Source organism: Trachurus trachurus (genome assembly GCF_905171665.1).
Source record: "Trachurus trachurus genome assembly, chromosome: 10".
NCBI classification, from domain to species: Eukaryota; Metazoa; Chordata; class Actinopteri; order Carangiformes; family Carangidae; genus Trachurus; species Trachurus trachurus.
Genome location: NC_139894.1, coordinates 2073763 through 2096426, shown reverse-complemented (window position 1 = coordinate 2096426; position 22664 = coordinate 2073763). Strand labels below are relative to the sequence as shown.

Sequence of the window (22664 nt, the reverse complement as noted above, 5' to 3'; positions counted from 1 at the left end):
CTTATCAGCAGGCTACAGAGAGCCACAGTTAGCCACATTGGCAAAACCACGAACACTGTGTAAGTCATTGTCAGTTATAGGCCAACAAACAACACAAATAAAGTATCCCAGCTATGCTAACTGTTGTGAAAAGCTGATTAAAATTTTTTAACTAGTCTGAAAACATTGTCTAAACTGTTCTAAAAGGATGATAACCACATCTCCTCGCCTCGTCCACATGGAAACGGAGCTTCACCCAAAACGATCCTTTTCTTGTTCGTTTTAAAAAAGTTTCCTGGAGCTAAACACGGCAAAAAATATCTGCAGCTCCACTGAAAACGACCAGAACACTGTATCTAGTACATCCACCAGGTCTGTGTGGAGCGTAAACACCAAAAACAAAGAAGAAGACAGGAAGCTTCCCCGCTGTTTTCAAACTCTAAACACTATAAGTGGATTAAATGTTGACAGGGAGTCGCGTCAAAGTAAATATGACAGTAGTCCATTGTTGTTGTTATGTTACGTCCATAGACTGTAGCGACTAGCATTGTGTCTCAGGTTACAGGTTGGAGGGGCGATCCGTTTTGGGCCTCTACATGAAAATGCAGCGGTGGTGTTTTGAGATTTTCCCAAAAAATACTGATTTCTACGGTGGCCAGGAGGTGCAAACAAAGATTACAAGATGTAAAACACTTTTACAAAGCTTGAGACAAATCAGATCGCTGTCCATCTTGGGTCATCATGAACAACAACAACTCGTATTGACTGCTCCCATTATCACTTCCGGTAGTTGGTACATTCCCTTTCCGGTTGATTTGATTTTGATTTTGGGACTTGTAAAAGTGTTTCAGCACTTGTAAATTTGTCTCGGTGTTTGTAAAAGTGTTTCGTTTCTTGTTAATTTGTTTTCTGTAATGTAAATGTAAATTTGTTTCGGGACTTGTAAATGTGTTATGGTAATGTATTTTGTTTTATGATATGTAAAAGTGTTTTACCGTAAAACTTCAAATAATGGCTGAGTCCCAATTTGCCGCCGGTCCCAATTAACCGCCGGGTGTAGCAAAATATTTTTTATATTGAACGCCCATCCCAGATAAACGCCAGGTCAAACATTGTTTTTCTGGTTGCCAAAAAATATTCTATGCGAATATAGCGGCTGTCTCGTGACGTTAAAGACGGCCGAGGACGGACGAGACGCCTCTCAGCTGGTTGCTCCTGCCCGGTCTGTCCACTCCTCTCAACCGCACTCGCTCCTCGTTTTAAATGACTTATTACTCCTTTTAAAAGTAGCGTAAACAACCTACTGTTCTCTGATTACTCATAAAGCGTATTCAGTTAGACTATACGTTGCATTATTATTACGGTAGTTATACTTATACTATACTACCTCAAAAAAAAGAGAGAAAAGGACAGTGGAGCGAGCCAACACAGGTGCTGAAGTGTGGGAGAGGAGGAGTGGAGAGACTGGGCCTCCGCGGGGTTTTTGCAACTTGCGGCGGATCAGGAAGGGCGGAAATAAATGCCCGGGCCTTTATTCGGTGTTTTACGGTACATCTTGTAATCTTGGTTTGCACCTCCCAGCCACAGTAGTTTTCCCCTTCCCAAAGAAACACAGTTTCCGTCTTGACGAAACGCCGAAACGCAAAAAAAAAACGTACACAGATTCACTGAAACCCGTATCCATGTGTGGACGGGCTCTAAAACAACTGATGCTAAGAGGCTAACTACAGTTACCACATGTTAAAGATGATGGCCTCCATGCTAATTGTTCTGAAAAGATACTGGTGATACGAACCCTTCTGAAAAGATGATAACTACACTTGCAGCTCTGAAAAGGTGCTAATAATGCTTCATATATAACAAAAAAGATGTTTGTACTCATTTGTATTAAACCTTTTAATAGAGATACCAGCTACATAAACTGTTCTGAATAGATGCTAAACACTAAATCAAACTATCAGTGAGAAGTTCAGAGGAGGTGATGAAGTTTACAAGTGAAGATCCTACTGAACAAAAACATGTCAGCGTTTTGGTTTCAGATCTAAATCAAACATTTCGGGGGTTAAGGTTTGATGAAAACAGGAAGTGAGAAGGTTGCCAGGCTGAGAACAGTCAGAGGAGGAAAACCACAAAGTCACACACACACACACACACACACACACACACTCATATGTACAAACACACACATGCGTAGATATGAACCCACTCACCTCCTTCATCTCGGCGGCTCTTGTCTTTCTTCTCTCCCTTCTTGCCTTTGCTTTTCTTCTAATGACGACAAAAAGAGAAAAAGAAAAAGTTTCAGTGACAACATAAACAAAAATAAACTGATATAAAGACTGATAAAGATAATAAATAATAAAAATGATTAAAAAAACAAATTAAAAACAAGCTCCAGTTCATCATCTGATTGATTTCAGATTGACTTTTTCAGTCACAGTAACAAACAGAAGCTGCTGCATCATCAGTCCGTCACACGCCGACTGCCACATGACTCTGTTTTATTGATCCGTTATCGATCGATCGTCGGTGACCTTGGTAACGAGGCATCAAAGCCTCCACGGTCGACCCCGTCTGTCCCGACCCGCCGGGTTCAGCAGCTGACACTGCATCAAGACTCGTAGTCTATTTGACCTAATTATTTTGCACTAAAATTAATTACACACTCAAGTCTGTCGGCTCTGTCAGCGTTTTGCATCACGTGCATCTGAGCAACATCGTAGCCCAAAATATAACTACCATAGTGATATCAGCGCAAGAGCTGTTGAGGAATATTTAGACAATTGTTTTTGTCATGTTAAAATAATTGACAGACACAGAGTGAGACGAGCTCAGCTTCGTGGCTGAGACACAAATAGACGACCATATTTCCTCAAATAATAGCGGGGTTTCATATAATGGCCGGGGGCTTTGTTTACACCAGGGGTCGGCAACCTTTGTGACATGGAGTGCCGGTGTGCCACTACAATAAAACAATGTGACACAAAATACAACAACAACATAACTGGGGTTTTCTAAAAAAAAAATCCCAGTTATGTTGTTTTTGTATATATGGATAGATAAAATCATTTAATCTATAAAGCCCACATCAAATCATATTTTGAAGATATTTTCCCGTTATTCACAACACTGCTTTTCAGAAACTTGGCCTATTAAAACATATTGCAGTGGGAGGAAAATGCTGAAACAGAGACTACAGTGTATCCAGAATAACAATTTAGAATATCATAAAGGCCGTAATAAAGGCCCCGGTCCTCCTGATGAAATTAACACAGCAAAAAATCAACCAATCAGGATTTTGGTCGAGCCAGAGCATAACGACCAATAAACTGACGAGTCGACTGGGAGGTTACAGCCCTACTAACCCGATCTACAAGGCCGATGACAGCAGAGTGACATCATCATGTGTGTGTCCTTTTAGACTGACTGAACAGAATTAACGATCATTAATCACCTCCAAAACAAACTAAATACAAACATAGGCCTATTATTTCACGCCATAAATCTCCAACGTCTTGTTCTTTATCATAAAGTCAACTTCAAAACTTTTTTAAGTTTGTTTTATTATTAGAAATCAGATCAATCATCACAGTTACAGGACACATTAATATTTATTTTCTGAGCTCACACTTCAGAGTCTGGTTCATAACAACCCACGTCACGTCACATCACGTCACGTCGGTCATTAGGGGACATGAAGCAGGGCATTCTGGGAGGAGGTGCAGAGGTCTGGAGTTAAACTGGATCAGTGGGTTAGTTATGAAATCTGACTCTGACCTGCCAGTTTCCTGCTCATTAGTCTCCACATGACTGACGCTGCAGCTCTCGCTCTTTTCTCTCCCTGCGTTACGTAACTTCAGCTGCAGAATGAACCGACTCAGGACAACGGGACGACTGTTTGTCCCGGCTGCTGCTGCTGCTGCTAAAGATGATGAAGACAGAACCGGCCGACACCTGCACCACCGCCTCCACGATCAGACACGGCTCGACCCGGCTCACTGCTGATCGATTTAGAGAGTTTAGAGATCACATTAGGTATCGATTGATTGATTGATTGATTCTTTGTGCACAGATGCTGTTAGAAGATGTGGAAGATACGTTATTTAAAGCAGCAGCTCTGTGTAATTATTTCACTTTAAAGTGCTCATGTTGTCATCTCATTGGCTGTGAGACTGTGTGACCATGACTCCGCCCCCTTTAGGAGACCAGCAGACCATGACTCCGCCCCCTTTAGGAGACCAGCAGACCGTGACTCCGCCCCCTTTAGGAGACCAGCAGACCATGACTCCGCCCCCTTTAGGACACCAGCAGACCATGACTCCGCCCCCTTTAGGACACCAGCAGACAAAAGCTGTGTCCCAATTCAGGGGCTGCAGCCTTCGGAGGACCCAGCCTACGCGGTCTCCGGAGGCAACGGCTTCGGAGACTCCTCCGGGGGGCGCATCAACCGTCGGTAAATGGGACGGTCTAGCCTTCAGAGCATTTCCTGATCCAAACGTAAACAACGGCCTAACATAAACAACGGCCGAACGTTAAACATTTAAAAGTGGCGCTTGCAACGGCTCTACCGCTCCTCACTTTTTTTTTTTAAAGAAGTAGAATCAATACAAGGGCAGTTATCATTAATATACTAATAAACAAACCATTGAACAGCAGCCAGGGGGGTAGGCTGTTAAGTGAATAGAGAATAAAGAGCACAAGTGATGTGTTTTCATAGCTTTCTGCTTTGCCTCCGCTCCTCACCTGTGCAGCCAGAGCAGAGCTCAGCTCAGCGGGCGACCGCACCTCCGAGCCGGCCACAGAGCCGGGTTACCGTGGCTACAGCACAGAGCTGCTCCGTTCAATAGCTGGCGGCTAGGTTGCTAATAACAACAACGGTGCGTCAAGCATCTTGGGATACGGGAGGCCGCGAAGGATAGTAGCGGTGCATCCTCCGAATGCAGGGGAAAGGAGGACGCATTTGGAGGACCCTTCGAATTTAGACGAATTGGGACAGCCTTCGCGCAGCGCTGTGACGTAATCGGCCTTCAAATGCACCCTTCGAAGGATGCAGACTCTGAATTGGGACACAGCTAAAGACTCCGCCCCCTTTAGGGGACCAGCAGACCGTGACTCCGCCCCCTTTAGGAGACCAGCAGACCGTGACTCCGCCCCCTTTAGGAGACCAGCAGACCGTGACTCCGCCCCCTTTAGGAGACCAGCAGACCGTGACCCCGCCCCCTTTAGGAGACCAGCAGCAGCAGCAGGTCTTGAGTCTATTGACTCCAGTGGGAAGTGTGAACGTGAGCTCAGGTTATGGTCGATTCTTTCGCTCCAGAGTCACTGAAGTAAATATTGGACTCACAAAACACATCTCTTCTGAATGTTTTGACATGAAAATGTAGGGCTGCCCCCGACCAAAAATTTTCTTGGTCGACCAATAGTCGTCATTTAGGGCGATTAGTCGACTAATCGACCCCCTTCATTTTTTTTCATTTTTTTTTTTGGACCACCGGTGAATACTTTTGGACGGGGCTCACGGCAGAACCCGCTAATTGTTGAAAACAGCAGTGATACGTGCTTTCACATCAGAGTTTCCAAACTGTAACAACATCGGAAAAAGTCGCTTTTGACCCCCCCAAAAAAAGGGAGCTGCGTAAAAAAAAAAAAAACCCGACAACGAGCGAGTGTCACGACTTCTTGTATCCGGCCCTTCAAATTAAAAGCCCTATAGTACAGTTCAGTCATATTGATTTTGACTAAATTTTGACAAGACAGAAGGACAATAATATAAAGTGAAACAAAAAGAAACAACTGGGAAGTGACGCGAAGCTCGGACTGTTTTTTGTTTGTTTCTTGGTTCAGATCAACAGCCGATAATCAATCGATCGATTAGTCATAATTCATCTGTTTTTTTATTTTGTTTTTGTGTCTGTCTCAACCAGTTGATGATCCGTGAGGTCAGAGGTCATGATGACAGGACGAACAGGAAGTGATCAGGTCATCCTCTGGTGTCATTATTGATTGATCTAGTTACATTGATTGATTGAGTCGTTTCTGTAAGACAAATTAGTTGATGATGATGATGATGATGAAGACTGTCACCGTCACGGTTACGTTATGTTTTCTATTAAATCAGATTGGCACATAGAAAGTGGGTGATGTGTTCAGGAGCCTCAGGAATTTGGATTACTCAAAAAAAATCTTGATTATTTGAGAAATTGATTTACATCCAACCCAGATTAGAGTATAAACACACACACACACACACACACACACAGAGTCATTGCACAAGCACAGTGTGGAGCTCAACGAAACACACTCCAGGCCACGTTGTGTGTGTGTGTGTGTGCACTAACAGACAATACACACACACACACTGGCTGAAATACTTTACTGTATTGCCTCACACACACTCGTTGCTCAAGCAGTGAGGCCAAACAATCACACCCTAAAACACTGCTGCACACACACACACACACACACACACACACACACACACCCTCCCACTGTATAAACACTGCTAAACTCTGCTCTGTAAACTGGACACCGACTTTATTTAAAGTTGGAGCTGAAACAATAAATCTCTCTGGTTTAAACACGTCTCTGGGTTCAGACGTGGAGACCTGGGGCTCGGCAGCGCGTCGCCGTGTGCTTCACAGCTCGGAGTGAAGAGGAGGAGGAGGAGGAGGAGGAGGAGGAGGAGGAGGAGGAGGAGGAGGAGAAGCATATGTTCCTCCAGGCGTCGTGAAGGCCCCTCGCTTTTAAAACGGCCATAAATCAGAGTAGCCGTCGTCTCCTCTGTTTGTACAACTGAACTCTCAGTAAAAACCTGCGCCGAGCCGACGGACGTTGATCCGGCTTCTGCAGATGTTCCACAGGTGATGAGTATAAATCACCTCATTGGCCGGTTTGAAAAGCCTCGGGGGTGGGAGGAGCCAAAGAGGAGAGGTCAGATAACAATCACATCACCTGAAACAGGAAGCGACATCGCACTAGGGTTGTCCTCGACTAACTGTGCATTCACACCAAAAGCTTCCAAAGCGTCAAAACGCCGTCAGTCAATTCATTTTCAAAGCGGCTGAAAATATTTGCCGTTTTGGAAGCTGTCTTGTCTGAAGCGCACACCCTCGAGCGTTTTTGGCGCTATGGAAGCTTTTGGTGTGAAGGATTTTCATATTCAAATTCAATTTCAAATTCAAAACAACTTTATTAATCCCACCAGGGGCAATTCATTTTGAGCAGCAGGTTGTCAGGGTTTATATAGCCTACACATGGCCCACAATAAATAGTCAATAAATAAATAGTCAATACAACACACATCAGACAACATGGAGCTTGGAATAAATAATAATATAAAAAAAAGCTTTTAAGAAAAATAGTCATAGTCAAATCTGCTTCGTCAGGTTTTGCCTTTAGTCGACTCATCGTTGAATCATGTTGTTTTTTTACGTCACTGATTCATGAATCATGATCTCATTTGCGTTTTTTTCCGCTCCAGAGAAAAGAGTTAAAACACCAGAATAAACACATTTAACTTCAGCTGACATAAGATCACAACGTTCTCCATCCTTTTCCTGATCTCACTCAATAGCGATGTGTGTGCTGTGAATTACCCTAACAAGTGTGCCCTTCAAATTAAAAGCCCTATAGCCTTTCATATACAGTTCAGTCATATTGATTTTGACAAGACACGGCTCCAAATGTTTGTTTGTTTTTCCTGCGACCAATCGACCAATGAAAATTTGGTCGACTAGTGACTTTCTGGTTGACTATTTGGGGGCAGCCCGACTAAAATGGCAAATAAAGAATAAACACAGTTTGACTATGTGAAGTTGTAGGATGCTGTATCAATGTATTATGAGGGAAAGCTATGGTGTTCATTGTTCATGTCTTTGCGTTTTTATTTTTTATTTTTATTTTTTTTAAGGTATTTGTTTACAAGAGCCTTTTCATTTTTATTGTGTTTTTCCTCTTTGTGGGGAGGTGGGTGGATATGAGATTGAGAATGTTTGGGGGATGATAAACTGTAGAGGCGGGGAAGGTATTTTATTTATTTCTTGAATGAATTTGGAGCTGTATAAGATACTGCCTGTCCTCAACTTGCTGTATACCCCCATCAAAAAAAAAAAACTCTCAAAAAAAAGATATTAAAAAAAAAAAAAAGTAGAGACAGAGAGACGTGTGCTCCGGTGCTCGAGCACTCACTGCATGTGATGTTTGTATCTAAACAGTCCGGCCTATATTATAAGAAAACAAAGGAATTCTCTGTAAAATCAGATGTTCAGCAGCAGAGAGCTCCCCTACACTCAGAATGGTACGATCTTCTTTTCATAACCACATGTTGTGTCTTGTCAAATCAGAGCTTTCCTAATCGAACCGTCGAATAGCCGACTATTGGAGGTCACCGCTACATCGCACCGAGGCCGGTTGGTGTGTGTGTGTGTTGGTGTGTGTGATAACGAGCGACACAGGATGATGACACATCTCCAGACACAGAGGCTCAGTGTCTCTGTCACATGGTTTCATCTGGACAAAGGCCCCTGACCTCTGACCTCTGAGGTCTCTTCCACAGAAACAGGAAACGCCTCCGTTACTTCCTGTACAGTCGCCCACTGTGTTAATGTGATGACACATTAACACAAGAGGGAGATAACGACAGGACAGAGAATCAAAGCGATGATCACACACAAACACACACACAGATAATTATCACTGGATCAATGTGACGCTGAAGGAAACGAGTCTGCAGAGATACAGAGCGATACGCCTTTTTTCCTGCACGCGGTCTCTAAACACATCTATAGATGTTTTACTCAGAAAGAGTCTGTGTGTTCAGAGGTCAGAGGTCACAGCTTCTACTGGTCAAGGTTTATTAAAACACAGTGAAGGTGCAGAACTCGTGATTAACAGTCTGAGACACAAGAAACAACAGTTGTTGTTAAGAAAACACAAACAAAACATTACAAATAAAGAATAAAACTTAAAAAATAAGGCTGAACAGATCAACTAAAACTCATTACAGAGTGATGTGTTATAAATCAGAAAGCAGAAAGATAAACTGAGTTCAGAGATGTGCAGATATAAAATCTCACTATAATCCATTTAACCTAATCATTATGACAGAAACAAGACGGTTCCTCTCTGGTCACCTCACTGCAACACAAGAAGTGAATGAGATCACAGATCATCACTGAAGTAAATCCTCAGAGACATTATTCAGGAGCTGCAGATCGTCCAAACTGTCCAACATCAACGTGACGATTTCTCAGAACCAGACACAAGGAAGAAAATGTAGACTACTCTACAACAACATCTCTGTGTGCTGGTTCTGCTTCGCTGCTGCAGACGTTTATACGTTAAAAACAGGAATTTAACTTTAAATCAAAATAATACTTGAGTTTCTCTGTTGAATTACACTGTTGTCATTCATTAGAGTTATTAGACAATTCATTCATAAATTAACAATGAATTCATGCAAAACCGCTAATGCGTGTTGCCTTCAGGGACAGTTTTTCATCAAGCAGTCTCTGTATTTCCCTCTAAAACAACTCTGTGTGGTAACGTTGTGTTATTATCTCATAGCGTGGTGAATGTGCAGGTCACAACTTGTCCACCAGAGCGTTGTGGAGTTGTTGGATTGTGTATTTGATGAGTTTGATGAGGGAAACCAAGAAATCCCATAATGAGCCTCCGTAGCGTAGCTCTGAGCAGCTCACGGCTCTGCTCCGCCGTTCTAAAAACAGCTTGCACCGACAATTAAAGGTAACGAACCTACTGCTATGACTATAGGGATTAATATGGCAATGGGCCAGTTTGCCAAAATGTTGAACTATCCCTTTAAAAAGAGAACCAGTCGGAGCTCAAACGGTGGAACGCGGCGAGGAAACAGTGATGGCAAAACGACATTTCTGTTAATTACATCCAGCTGTTTCTACACAGAAGAATGGAAACGGTTTTAATGATTATGCAAACGCTCAGATGTTTGAGATCAGGTGATGATGTAACAACTGTGACCGGCTCAGATGTGAAGTTAGTGGATAAAAACAAGTTGCCTGTTGATGAAGCTGGATCTTCATCTTTGTCTCTGGTTTAATGTTGGAGACAGACAGAGTCGCAGCTGTTTCCAGTTTGTTGTCGTTGCTGTGGCCTGTGTGTGTGTGTGTGTCAGACTCTGCTCCACCATGTTCGCTACAAACATGTCTGTGCACAGCAGTAATCACTGTTTTCCTCCTCCGAGAAACCACAACACAACAAAGCTAACGGTGCTGTGTGTGTGTGTGTGTGTGTGTGTGTGTGTGTGTAGCTCCTCCTCCTCTCCTCCTCCTCTGCTCCTGCAGGAGGACAAACACACCTCTGTCTCCTCCCGTCGACTCTCGGCTCCGTGATAAAACGCAGCCGAGTGTTGAAACGTTCCCGAACGAGACAACGTGACGTCGTGTGAAGAACCGGGTTAAACTCACAGACGTACCGACGTGTCGAATGTCTCACGTTCGAGTCCGGGGACGACGCTGCTGCTGCTGCTGCTGTTAAAGGGATAGTTCAACATTTTGGCAAATTGGCCCATTGCCATAATCCCTATAGTCATAGCAGTAGGTTTGTTACCTTTAATTGTAGGTGTAAGCTATTTTCAGTACGGCGGAGCGCAGCAGCTGGCTGCTCAGAGCTACGCTATGGAGGCTAATGGAATTTCTTGGTTTCCCTCATTAAACTCATCAAATTCAACATCCCAAAACTCCAAAACGCTTTTGTAGACAAGTTGTGACCTGCACAATCACCACGCTATGAGATAATGACGGAACGATACGAAACGGAGCCGTTTTCGAGGTAAATACAGAGTCTGCTTGCTGAAAAACTGTCCCTGAAGGCAACGTGCATCAGCGGTTTTGTATGAATTTACCTCGAAAACGGCTCCGTTTCGTATCGTTCCGTCATTATCTCATAGCGTGGTGAATGTGCAGGTCACAACTTGTCTACAAAAGCGCTGTGGAGTTTTGGGATGTTGAATTTGATGAGTTTAATGAGGGAAACCAAGAAATTCCATTAGCCTCCATAGCGTAGCTCTGAGCAGCCTGCCGCTCCGCTCCACCGTTCTGAAAATAGCTTACACCTACAATTAAAGGTAATGAACCTACTGCTATGACTATAGCGATTATGGCAATGGGCCAATTTGCCAAAATGTTGAACTATCCCTTTAATGCTGCTGCTGCTGCTGCTGCATCAACTCAGCACTTTAACACCTGTCGCTCACTGACGAGTCTCAGAGTCATTAAACTTTTCTCTGAGGGGGGAAAAACAACTGCGTCGTCGTCATAAACACGAGGTTTTACATTCACTTCGCTCTCGTTTCCTTTGAAGAGTTACAGGCTCCGAAAAACTCATCAGATCAGTTCAGATCAGAGGACGAGGAGTCGGTTACTGCAGGAAAACGTCTGCGACAATAAAAAAACACACGACATTAAAGTGACTTTTGATTTAAATCACAGCTGCTATGAATGAACTGAAGTCTGAGCATCAAAATGTGTCTGTGTTAAAAAGTTCTCTTCACATTGTTTATAGTTCACATTCAATGTGGCAATAAAATATATCGTTATAAACTCTGTTTCTCGCAAAACAATAAAAGTATAAATCATTATTTGACGGAAATCAAAAGTTCAGATTGTGAATCTTTATCAGATTATTATTTGAAGACTGAATGAATCCACTTCATGTGTGTTTATTGCTTTTAACTGGAGCCTGAATGGTGCAAAAAGGCAATTAGAAATGATTTTAAGCAGAAATGACTTGAGAGAGTTCATGTTTTACCGGTATACACCAAATATGATAAATAAAAGTGGCAGGTTAATCAATAATGTCATATTTTCTATCTACACTCAATGATCCATTGATTCGTTCTATAAAAACACAGACAGATGTGTTGAGTAAAGAACAAATCTGTCATTTCAACCGACTCTGATTTATCTGTGGCGTCTACGGTGGCCTGCAGCGGCCAAAAGATCAGCAGCAACATGTTCAGGTGTAGGGTTGTTCGGTATACCGGTACTAGATTGGTACCGGGGTACTAACGCATTTAAAACGGTACCATACTGCGCTTAGATGGGACCGGTACTTTCATTCTGCGCCGCCAGCAGCGGTGACGTCGCCGCGTGAAGTCGCCGCATTGTAATTTGAGCCGCGAGGAGCGAGTCACAAACGAAGCAAGGTGCTTTTTATCATTACCGTTACAGCGCCACCTGTCCATGTGCCTGTGTTTGTGTGTGTGTCTGTGTGTGCGCCGCGCGCGAGAGAGAGACGGCCGCCACAGCCTCGTTAATAAGTTTTGTTTTTACCGCGGATCACCACTGGCTGCATGCTCTCTCTGTCTCTCTCTCTCTCTGTCTCTCTCTCTCTCTCTCTGTGAGTGAGCACGGCGAAGCAGCGCTACGCAGAGATGAATTAACGGAACGATATTGCGTTGATGGGGGTGGGGGGAACAGAATCAATTTGGTCTACATATGGGAAACAATAGGTGTGTGTGTTTGAGTAACATGAACGTTTGTGTTTCATTCTATAAACTACTGATAACAATTTCTCCCAAAAATTACAACTGGTCAAAATAACAAAAAAAGATGCAGTGTTTTCAGACCTCAAATAATGCAAAGAAAACAAGTTGATGTTCATGTTTAAACAGACATTTTTTAATTTAGGAAGAGTTCAGATTAATATAGATGGAATGTAAATCCTGCAGCAGCAGTAACTGTTTACTGATTTCCTGTTCTATGGTCCAAAACTTTTTCTATTAAAATAAAGCCAATAATGACATTTTTTGTGTTCTCTTTTTATGTGGAAAAGTATCGAAAAGTATCGAAAAACATGTTGGTACCGATACCGGTACCAAAATGTTGGTATCGTGACAACACTATTCAGGTGCATCAAGAAAATTTACATTTTAAACAACTAATTTTTACTATTTTTTTTAAAAAACTCAACAACAACAAGGAGACGAACACGGGGCCGATCGGCTGCTTCCTGCTGGAGTTCGTTAACTGATTAAGTCGAGTTGTTGCCAAACCAGAACGTCTGGTCCTCATCTGGTTCACCGCCGACATGTGGCCGCGCTCACGTCTGTTCTGAGTCACGACGAGTCGGACAAACAGCAGCAGCAGCAGAGTCTCCTCATGGAGAAAACTGAATTAAAACTCCTCAATAAAGAGCTTATACATTGGTGTTTGGTTGTTGCAGGTTTTGCAGGTGATCGACTGCTGAATAACTTCATATAAATGACAACACGTGCAAACAGGAGGACTGAAATGAGCGTTTTGTTGTTGTTGTGTTGTTATCGTGGAGCGATTGGATGCAAACGCAACATGAAATTGGATCCAATGGATTAACAGAAAGGAACAAACTAAGATATAGTTTAGCTGCAGCAAAGAAGAAACATGTGAGAGAAAGTGAATGTGGTTGGAAAAACAAAGAGAGAAAACAAGACGATTAGATATAAAGATGAAGAGCAAAAGAAAAACTGGTTTATAATAAAACCAGAGAGGAGCAGGTAACTGAGATACCAGCTGTCCATCACTGGACCAGACTGAGGCCACGTTTACACACATTTACAAAAACAGATATTTCCTCCTCTACGTTTTCAAATATAACATTGTTCACACCAGAACATTTCAAAACAACTCTTCATTCACACAAACCTTCATAAATACACACTTAAAGGGATATTTCAACATTTTGGCAAATTGGCCCATTGCCATAATCCCTATAGTCATAGCAGTAGGTTCGTTACCTTTAATTGTCGGTGCAAGCTGTTTTTAGAACGGCGGAGCAGAGCCGTGAGCTGCTCAGAGCTACGCTACGGAGGCTCATGGGATTTCTTGGTTTCCCTCATCAAACTCATCAAATACACAATCCAACAACTCCACAACGCTCTGGTGGACAAGTAGTGACCTGCACATTCACCACGCTATGAGATAATAATGTACAATTATGTAACATTACGACACATGAAGCAAATACTCTTTTGCTTTTAAACTACTTTTGCTTTTGAAATCACTCCGCCGAGTAGCCGTGTCTGGAATGTAGTTCCGGCTGTATTTACCTCTAAAACAACTCTGTGTGGTAACGTTGTGTTATTATCTCATAGCGTGGTGAATGTGCAGGTCACAACTTGTCCACCAGAGCGTTGTGGAGTTGTTGGATTGTGTATTTGATGAGGGAAAGCCTGGACCGTGCGCCGTGCAGAGCTCACGTCTCTGCCCCGCCGATCTCAAAACAACATGCACCGATAATTAAAGGTAATGAACCTACTGCTATGACTATAAGGATTATGGTGTGAGGAGAAGTTGCCAAAATGTTGAAATGTCCCTTTAAGAGCTACTATGGGCATGACAAAAACCTATAGGTGGCAGCGTAACGAGAAGCATGAAGCCATGCTAGCCAATCAGAATCCAGGAAAAAACACAACAACAACGAGTGAAACAAGTTACTTCCTGTTCCCTCTGAGAGAAACACAGCTCACACACACAGTGTCGTCCTCGTCGACATGCAAACCTCACATGAAAACTGAGTTTTTACCAAATCTTCCCTTTGGCCTTTGGAGTTTTCAGATCTCTAATTGTTTTCTGTGACTTGAAGCTCAGTTTCTGGTGTAAACTAAAGGTCAAAACACCAAAACACATGGGGAAAAAAATCACCATTTCTGCTTTGTGTAAATCTAATCTATCTGCATTTTCTTGAACACCTGTTGCACATTCAATAAGACAATGGAGCAAGTGTCGTTTTGTTTGCTCGTAGGTCAGTTTGCATGTTTTTCACTGGGTGATATAAAGTTTGCACATCTTTATTTGAGTTTTTTCTTGACATTTGGTCCTAAACTGTGTCAACAGGCGGATCAATAGTGAAACCTTTGTGTGTAGCAGCTCTAACATGAAGGAGTGAATCTCTAGAAGCGTCTTCAGGTTCCCTCAGGTCACTTCTCACCTCCTGTCTGACTCACACCGACTCTGAGGTCACAGTTTTCCACCCGGAGCCGCGTCGAGGTGTCGCAGTCAGCTCAGTTCTTTAAAACATGGAGAGACCTCACAGAGAGAGCGTGGGCGTTTTCAAAATAAGAGCTGGCCGGAGTTAGAGAACTAAGAACTCATTAAAACTGCAGTGACTTCAGTTTCTGCTGCTGCTGCTGCTCGGCGTGACCTCTGTGACCTCTGGTGTTTGTAGCATCAAACTGTGGCTCAGTCTGTTCACAGGCTGCAGCTGAAACTACATCATCGTCATCGCGTCATTTTCCTTTTTAAAAGATCCGACCGGAGCAGGAGGAACTCCTCCGACAGAAACAGGAAGCACCGACGACGTTCCTCGAGCTTCTTCCCTCCGAGAGGAACTGAAAACGGTTCCCAGGTCTCTGATCTGATGAGATCCTGAACCACGAGAGCTTGTCGTCATGTGACGTTTCATCCCCGAAGCTACAGGCAGAGGATTTAGCCCGTCTTGTCGCCACAGCAATGGGAAAACATCATACACCCTCCTGTCCTGATTTGGCTCGAACCGTCAGCATGTGAGTCAGAAGGTCGGTTACGTCCTCGTCCTACAACTACAACAACAACAACAACAACACAGGGTCACGAGGCTCCACGTTGGGAACCATCACAGTGACGTGCAAGGAATCTAAGCTCCGCCCACTTCCTCCATCAGAGCCGCCATTTGGAAACTCCACTTGCATCATGAATTTAACCCAAATATAACAAATCACCAACCAAATCCACCATTAATTGAATATTACTGATCGACTCATCAGTTAAATGACTTCAACTGTCACAACAATTTGCACAATAACTTTCTCTTTTTTATTCTTTTTATATAGGCTAAATCATAAATTGTATAGAGTATATGCGTATTTTTTTGCACTAGAGTATGTTTATTTTAATTTATTCTATTTTATTGTTATCTTATTTTATTCAAATTTTGATTTTATCCCCGACCCAACTATTTTTTGTTACCTTTATGTTTGCACCTGACACCACAACAAGTTCCTTGTGCTGCAAACTGTGTACTGCTCTTAGCAATAAAAACATTTCTGATTCTGATTCTGTCACTTTTGAGGTTAAAATCCACTGATCATAGACATATTGTAAATAAAATCTACTATAACAACAACAATGTATATTATAATATGTCCATACAGATAAATCCCAGCAGGTTCATCACAGTTTAGTGTCCCCTGGAAACACTTCCTGTCATGTTGTGACTATTTTCAGTTCAAACTAATTACAGAAGAACTATGCAGGACTTTTACCTTAACTCTACTACATTTGTAGCTTAATGAAGCAGCTTCAGAGTCCTAGTGCTGGTTAAATCAATGACTTGTAACTAGTTCCAGGGAGAACGGAGGCTCTCTGCCTTCCACCTCTGCGGCACCGCCACACAAACGTAACGCGCCCCGTAACCCGTAATCTCTTGTTCATGACAGATAAGACTACACAGATATACACAACATGGTAACATGGTAGATGATAAATAACGTTATCCACCGCTCCATGGACCGATTTCTCACCGGCTTCATTGAAAAACAGATGCACATGGAGGAGAGGAGGGTTAGAGACACAGAGGAGGAGACACCAGACCTGGAGAGTTCAGCTTTAACTGTGTTTTGTCTGGTTGAGGTGTATTGAGCTCTCAGGGCCACCGTAGTTCAGTCCCTTCAGTGTTTTGTGTTCTAGACTCAGTGGCTCCATGAAAACAGGATTTAAATCATTTTTATTAAAAGTAAAACCTGACGTGTCACTAGTTTGACGTGAACATCAGGTTTGTTCCTCCTCGTCTCAGATGAGTCGAAACCTCGACTGCAGAGATAAGATCAGCTGAGTTTTCTTTGTTTGGCATCTTGTGAAACTTTGTGTTGACTCCTCACGGCGTTGCACAGGTGAGTCAGCTCAGCACAGGTGCTGCTTTGAAATGAAGCCGTATTAAAGCCCATCGTCCCTCCTCCTCCTCCTCCTCCTCCTCCTCCTCCTCCTCCTCCTGCTGAGCTGCTCTGACCAAGCTGTTTCTATTCTGAGCTAATCAAAGCTTTACTGGCTCTCAGGTTATGTAACAACAGCCTCTGGGACTGGGACTGGGACTGGGGTCTGCTTCCTCTGTCCTGGTGGTGAAACTCAAAATCTTACCAAGAATATTTGTCTTATTTCTTGTCAAAATGTCTCATTTCTAGTCAGAACTAATCTCTTTCCACTTAAAATAAGAAAATGTACTTGTTTCAAACTCATTTTCACTTGAAATAAGTAGAAAAATCTGCCAGTGAAAGCATGTTCTTTGTGTGTTTATAATAGGAAAGAAAATCAAGTTGAGCTGTTTCTTCTTATACACTGCAAAAACTCAAAATCTTACCAAGAATATTTGTCCTATTTCTAGTCAAAATGTAATTTCTAGTCAAATCAAATCTAATTATACCTAAAATAAGACTCATCACATAAAAAGTAGCTTGTTTTTGACACGTTTTACCTCTTTCAAGCATATTTTCACTTGAAATAAGTAGAAAAATCTGATAGTGGAGCAAGTTTTTCTTTAAAAGAGATTGGTTTTGACAAGAAATAAGACAAATATTCTTGGAAAGATGTTGAGTTTTTGCACTGTGCTTCTCTAAATGTTTTCATTTCAGTCCAAAGATTACGACGAATAATGACTCATGTTTTTCTGCAGAAACTCTTTTTCTCTCGTTCGTTAGATGATTTGGGTTTAGCCCAGAAAAATCTGAGAGCAAGAGAAGAAGGAAAATAAAATCTCTCTTCTTGTCAGTTTATTTGTTATAAAACAGTTTAAACGATTCATTTTCTCTCTGCAGCTCCACATGTGAGTCTCATTCTACAACTGGGAAACAGATGAACGAGCATCATCAGTCCATCAGCAGCAGCAGCAGAATGATGATGTCACCTCTGACGCTCTCCAACACCTGGTCAACACCTGGTTTACACCTGTTTTGGCAGAACTCAGTCCAACAGATTCCTCACGTCCAAAAGACACAAAATAAAGAACCTGGGAGATAAAAAACCAGAGCCAATCGTATCCCTTCACGATGGCGCCATGAGCTACAAACAGCCAATCATTTAACAGGTGTGTTGTCCAAATGTCCAATGGGAAAACAACAACTTCAGACGTAACAGAACTGATTTTTCTTCCTGTTATTGTTGATTTCAAAACCAGAACTTGTGCATCAGCTGAGTTAAAAAACCTCATCTACCTCATTAAGGTTTGAATTTCCTTCACTTCCTTCTCTAGTTCCTCTTGGGACAAATTTAACATCATATACTGTAAACTGTACATGTTGTATTTTTTTTTGACTGGTGGGACTTTCCTGTGCAACATGTTGCCTAATTGTTGACTCTTTGCTTAAACTTAACACTTGTTACAGGAAGTCAGTTCTTCTTCTCCGACCTAAAGCAGCAGCTGCACGGTGCGACTTCCTGTGTGAACTATAATATTCTTTTAAAACAGTGAAGACGAAGAACTGGTTCCCAGAGCAAACAAGCAGCTGTTTTATCAACATCTGACATTGATTACTGGGTCAGGACTCAAAGAACTCACTGATACCTCTGATACTGTATTCAGGAAGTACTGGAAGTATTTTCTGATGATAACAGTATCAGTATCAGAGCGACCGACGTCTGGTTCGTCTCAACAAACAGCAACAGGCTCCGTCATCAACACCGTACTACGACAAAACGACCAAAACCAACGGACTTTACGACAGATAAGTCATCAATACTGTACAACAAAGTGTCAAAACTAGGGCTGCAACTAACGATTATTTTGATAATCAATTAATCTGTCGATGATTTCTTCGATTAATCGATTAATCGGATAAAAAAAAAAGGCACAAATTTGATTTACATTGTAGGGAAGAGAAGAACGAGAGGAGGAGTTGTTTCTTAGTTTGATCCAGCATGTCACTGGTATCATTTATTTCTTTCTCCCTAACTTTATTCAAAAACAGAATGTTATTCCAAATGGACAATATTAGTGCAAAAAATTCCACAAATAAGTTTTTTTTAAGTTAGTTGAACGGCCCAGAGCTGTTAAACTAATAATACATTAAAAAATAATAGCCTAATAGACCAAATTCATTAGGGCACTGCCTGATTTGCTTACAAGTGGAAGTCTGCAGCATGTTTACATCCAGAGGAAAATTCTGATCAACCCTGAAAGTTCATCATTCACCGGATCAACCGACAACAACCTGACGTTACTCCGACAGTTTTCAGTTTGGCTATCATTAGTAGCAATATTGAATAATTCTTAGCAATTACCGTGGTACTGGTTCTTGTTGGGGGAACAATATTTCAGTTTTTAATGAGAAATGACAAATACAAATTCTTGTAATTGTAATTCTTGTAAAATCCAATGTTCTCCTGGATTTTATTAAAGATAAGTCATCAATAACAATCAATATAATCATCATTTTTTGTCATGATGACGGCTCGTGCTGGGAGAAACACTGTGTAACAACAACACTTCACTGGACTGATACAGCTCAACGGGACCGAGTCGATCACATCGCAGTTCAACTCTGCTAACTTTATTATAAAATTCCAATGTCAGGTAGCTCATCATAAAAACAGAGAATGACAAACACACTTCTATTCATCCACATTAAGAGCACAGACGACACCAACACAAACCATAAAATAAGTCCAAAAATAAGTTAAAGTGCAAATGTAGAGCTTAAAATTTAAATTTAAATCAATATTACGCTCTACATTTGCAGATGTGAGGCCTCCAGCTGAAGGTTGTCAACGTTGATATTAATGATCGGCCGAAGAGAAGCCGTGGAGTTCCTCAAGAGTTCAACACAAATGGATTTAAAACACACAACACAACACAACACAAGGGACCGTCTGTGATTTATATTTGACAAATTGCCATCAGAGTCCGACAACAGGAGGCCCCGGGGCCCTCGGCCGGGAAACCTCTGACCCACATGGAGCCTGAAGCCCACGGCCGCTGCTCCGTCACTTTCTATCAATAACTGGAGGAGGACGGCAGCTGCCAACCTCCAGATACTTTATATCCTGGACTCAGTCGGTCGGAGAAACTGCAACTACACAAACAACAGTAAAGACCAGTGTGTTTGTCTGCGGAGGGTTTTTTTTGTCCACAGATCAAAGGTCGCATCTCTCTAGGCGATTGAATCAAGTCGACTGGATTTAGTTTTTTGTCTTGAAGACGTTTCGATCCTTATCCAAGTGACTTCATCGTGATGAAGTCACTTGGATAAGTTGGATTTCTGTTAAACATCCACCAACTATGAGTCACTTCTTGTCCTTTTAATCTCCACATTAAACCTACGGTAACAACAGAGGGACACATGAGGTCATAAGTTGGTTTCTCTTGGTTTCTGTGGAGATTAAAGGACAACACTGCAAAAACTCAAAATCTTTCCAAGAATATTTGTCTCATTACTTGTCAAAATGTCTCATTTCTAGTCAAAACTAATCTCTTTCCACCTAAAAAATTACTTGTTTTTAGATAATTTCACTTGTTTCAAACACATTTTCACTTGAAATAAGTAGAAAAATCTGCCAGTGAAAGCAAGTTTTTTGTGCTTGTAAATTATAAGAAAGAAAAACTTGCTCCACTATCAGATTTTTCTACTTATTTCAAGTGAAAATATTCTTGAAAGAAGTAAAAAGTGTCTCAAAACAAGCTACTTATTATGTAATCTTACGTATAATGAGATTTGTTTTGACTAGAAATGACATTTTGACTAGAAATAAGACAAATATTCTTGGTAAGATTTTGAGTGCTTCATCATGAAGGGACGAAACATCTTCATGACAAAAACTACCGGTAGCCTAAGTCCAGTTGACTTGATTCAACTGCCCAGAGAAGTAAGACCAGTGTTTTATTCCTCTGGTAACAACAGAGGGACACATGAGGTTAAAGAGTTTGTTTCTGTGGAGATTAAAGGACAAGAAGTGACTCATTGTTGGTGGATGTTTACAGAAATCCAACTTCATCATGATGAAGCCACACGGATAAGGGACGAAACATCTTCAAGACAAAAAACTAAGTCCAGTTGGCTTGATTCAACTGCTGGTTTGTAAATGAACAAGATAAATACACATGGATGTGCACTCACGCTTTTCCACAAATGAAGTTCCTAACAGAAAAATAAAGTTCTTTGCATTGAATTGAATTAACTGAATTGTTTCTTCTGTGGAGATTAAAGGACAAGAAGTGACTCAGTGTTGGTGGATGTTTAGAAATGTCACTGTGTGAACATCAGGACAATAGGAACCACATGTTAGACACATGCAGGGATGAGTTTAAACTCAGTGTGATTAATAAATGGGCCTATTGATTCTTTATGATAGAGCTATGAAATGTTCAGAACCGTCAGAATGAAACTTAGAAAAAAGAAAAAGAAAAAAAAAACCGCCTCAAATTCAAACACGATGCAGATTAAAACCAGATGTGGAGAAACGACTCTAAAGTTTCGCTTTGCAGGGTTTTTTTAACGCATTTTTTTTTTCTCCGGCGCCGCTTCGACACCTGCATCAGAGCTGATCCCGGTCCAGACCCGGACCCGGAGCTCCGAGTCCGGACTGAGCTCCGTCCGCAGCACCGACCGGGTCCATTATTATCCGGAGCTCATTCCCCGCACGTTTCTCGGCCGTGCAGCAGCAGCAGCAGCAGCAGCAGCAGCCGCCGGCCGCCTGCTAATGAACCTCCTCCTCCTCCTCCTCCCCCCAGAAAACAAAGTCAACTTCCCCCAGAGTCTCGTCTAACGTTGAACCGAGCCGGTTCGAGTCCGGCCGGCCGGGGTCCTCCAGTCCTCACCTTGCTTTGGCTGCAGCCCATTCCTCCTCCGAGCTCCGGTGTCGGTGTGAAGCCGCTCAGACTCTCCGCTCCTCGTCCTCCTCCCTCTGTTGACAACTTTCAAACACTCCGGAGGAAAGAAGAAAAAAAAGTCCAGTGAACGCAGCACCGCTACAGCCGCCGGCCACGGGGGGACTGACTGAGCTTATCTGTGCTGCGTTCAGGGACCCGGAATAGGCTCGTCAATATAGCTGCTGCTGCTGCTCCATGAATTAACCATGTGGGGATAAGGACGAGGTTACTGTGAGATAAAATAAATGTGTTGTCATGAGGTTTTACTCCAAGTTTTACCGGGAAATGTAGAAAATACAAGTGTGTTTTTAGTTTTAACCGAATAAAAAAAAAAAAAAAAAAAGTAACCAATGCTTTAAAAATGCTGTTTGTAGCCTATTCATTCACAGGTCAATGTGTAACATTTATCAATTAGAATTAAAAGCCATGTTTGTCATTGAAAAAACATAAAACAGATCATTTTTAATAAATTAAAACAGAAGTAGGCCTAAGCGGAATATTTGTGTTAATATAAGTCTTAAATAGTTATATCTTCCGACAGCAATCACTTCTATAGAGAGTGTTTGGTCTGAAACACGGGTCTGTCAGTCACTCTGCTCTGCTGTAAGCCGAGGAGAAAACTTTCCTTGTATCCTACAACCTTTATCCAATGAGGAGAGAGAACGGCATAAAGGGGCGGTCCTCTCTGCATGTGCAGCCAAGGGATGCGCGTGCATGCGGTGACGTAGCTGACTCCATCGGCTGACAAGAAGTTAGCCAAAACGACTGGATCGCTTACTTCTGCTTTAACCGAATAAAAAATAAAAAAGTAACCAAGCTTTAAAAATGCTGTTTCTATG

General features: G+C 42.1%; 1 protein-coding gene across 1 annotated transcript in view; it reads right to left on the bottom strand.

Annotated features, from left to right (window-relative positions):
- ccdc69 (coiled-coil domain containing 69) overlaps positions 1 to 21881 on the bottom strand; it is a 36160-nt gene extending 14279 nt beyond the window's left edge. The window contains exons 1-2 of the mRNA XM_083980432.1: positions 21775 to 21881; positions 2190 to 2247 (exon numbers count right to left, since the gene is read on the bottom strand). Of these exons, the coding sequence (XP_083836558.1) occupies positions 2190 to 2247; positions 21775 to 21795 (79 nt within the window). The 5' untranslated portion in view covers positions 21796 to 21881. The remainder of the gene's footprint in view (positions 1 to 2189; positions 2248 to 21774) is intronic.
- Positions 21882 to 22664: the final 783 nt, after the last annotated feature.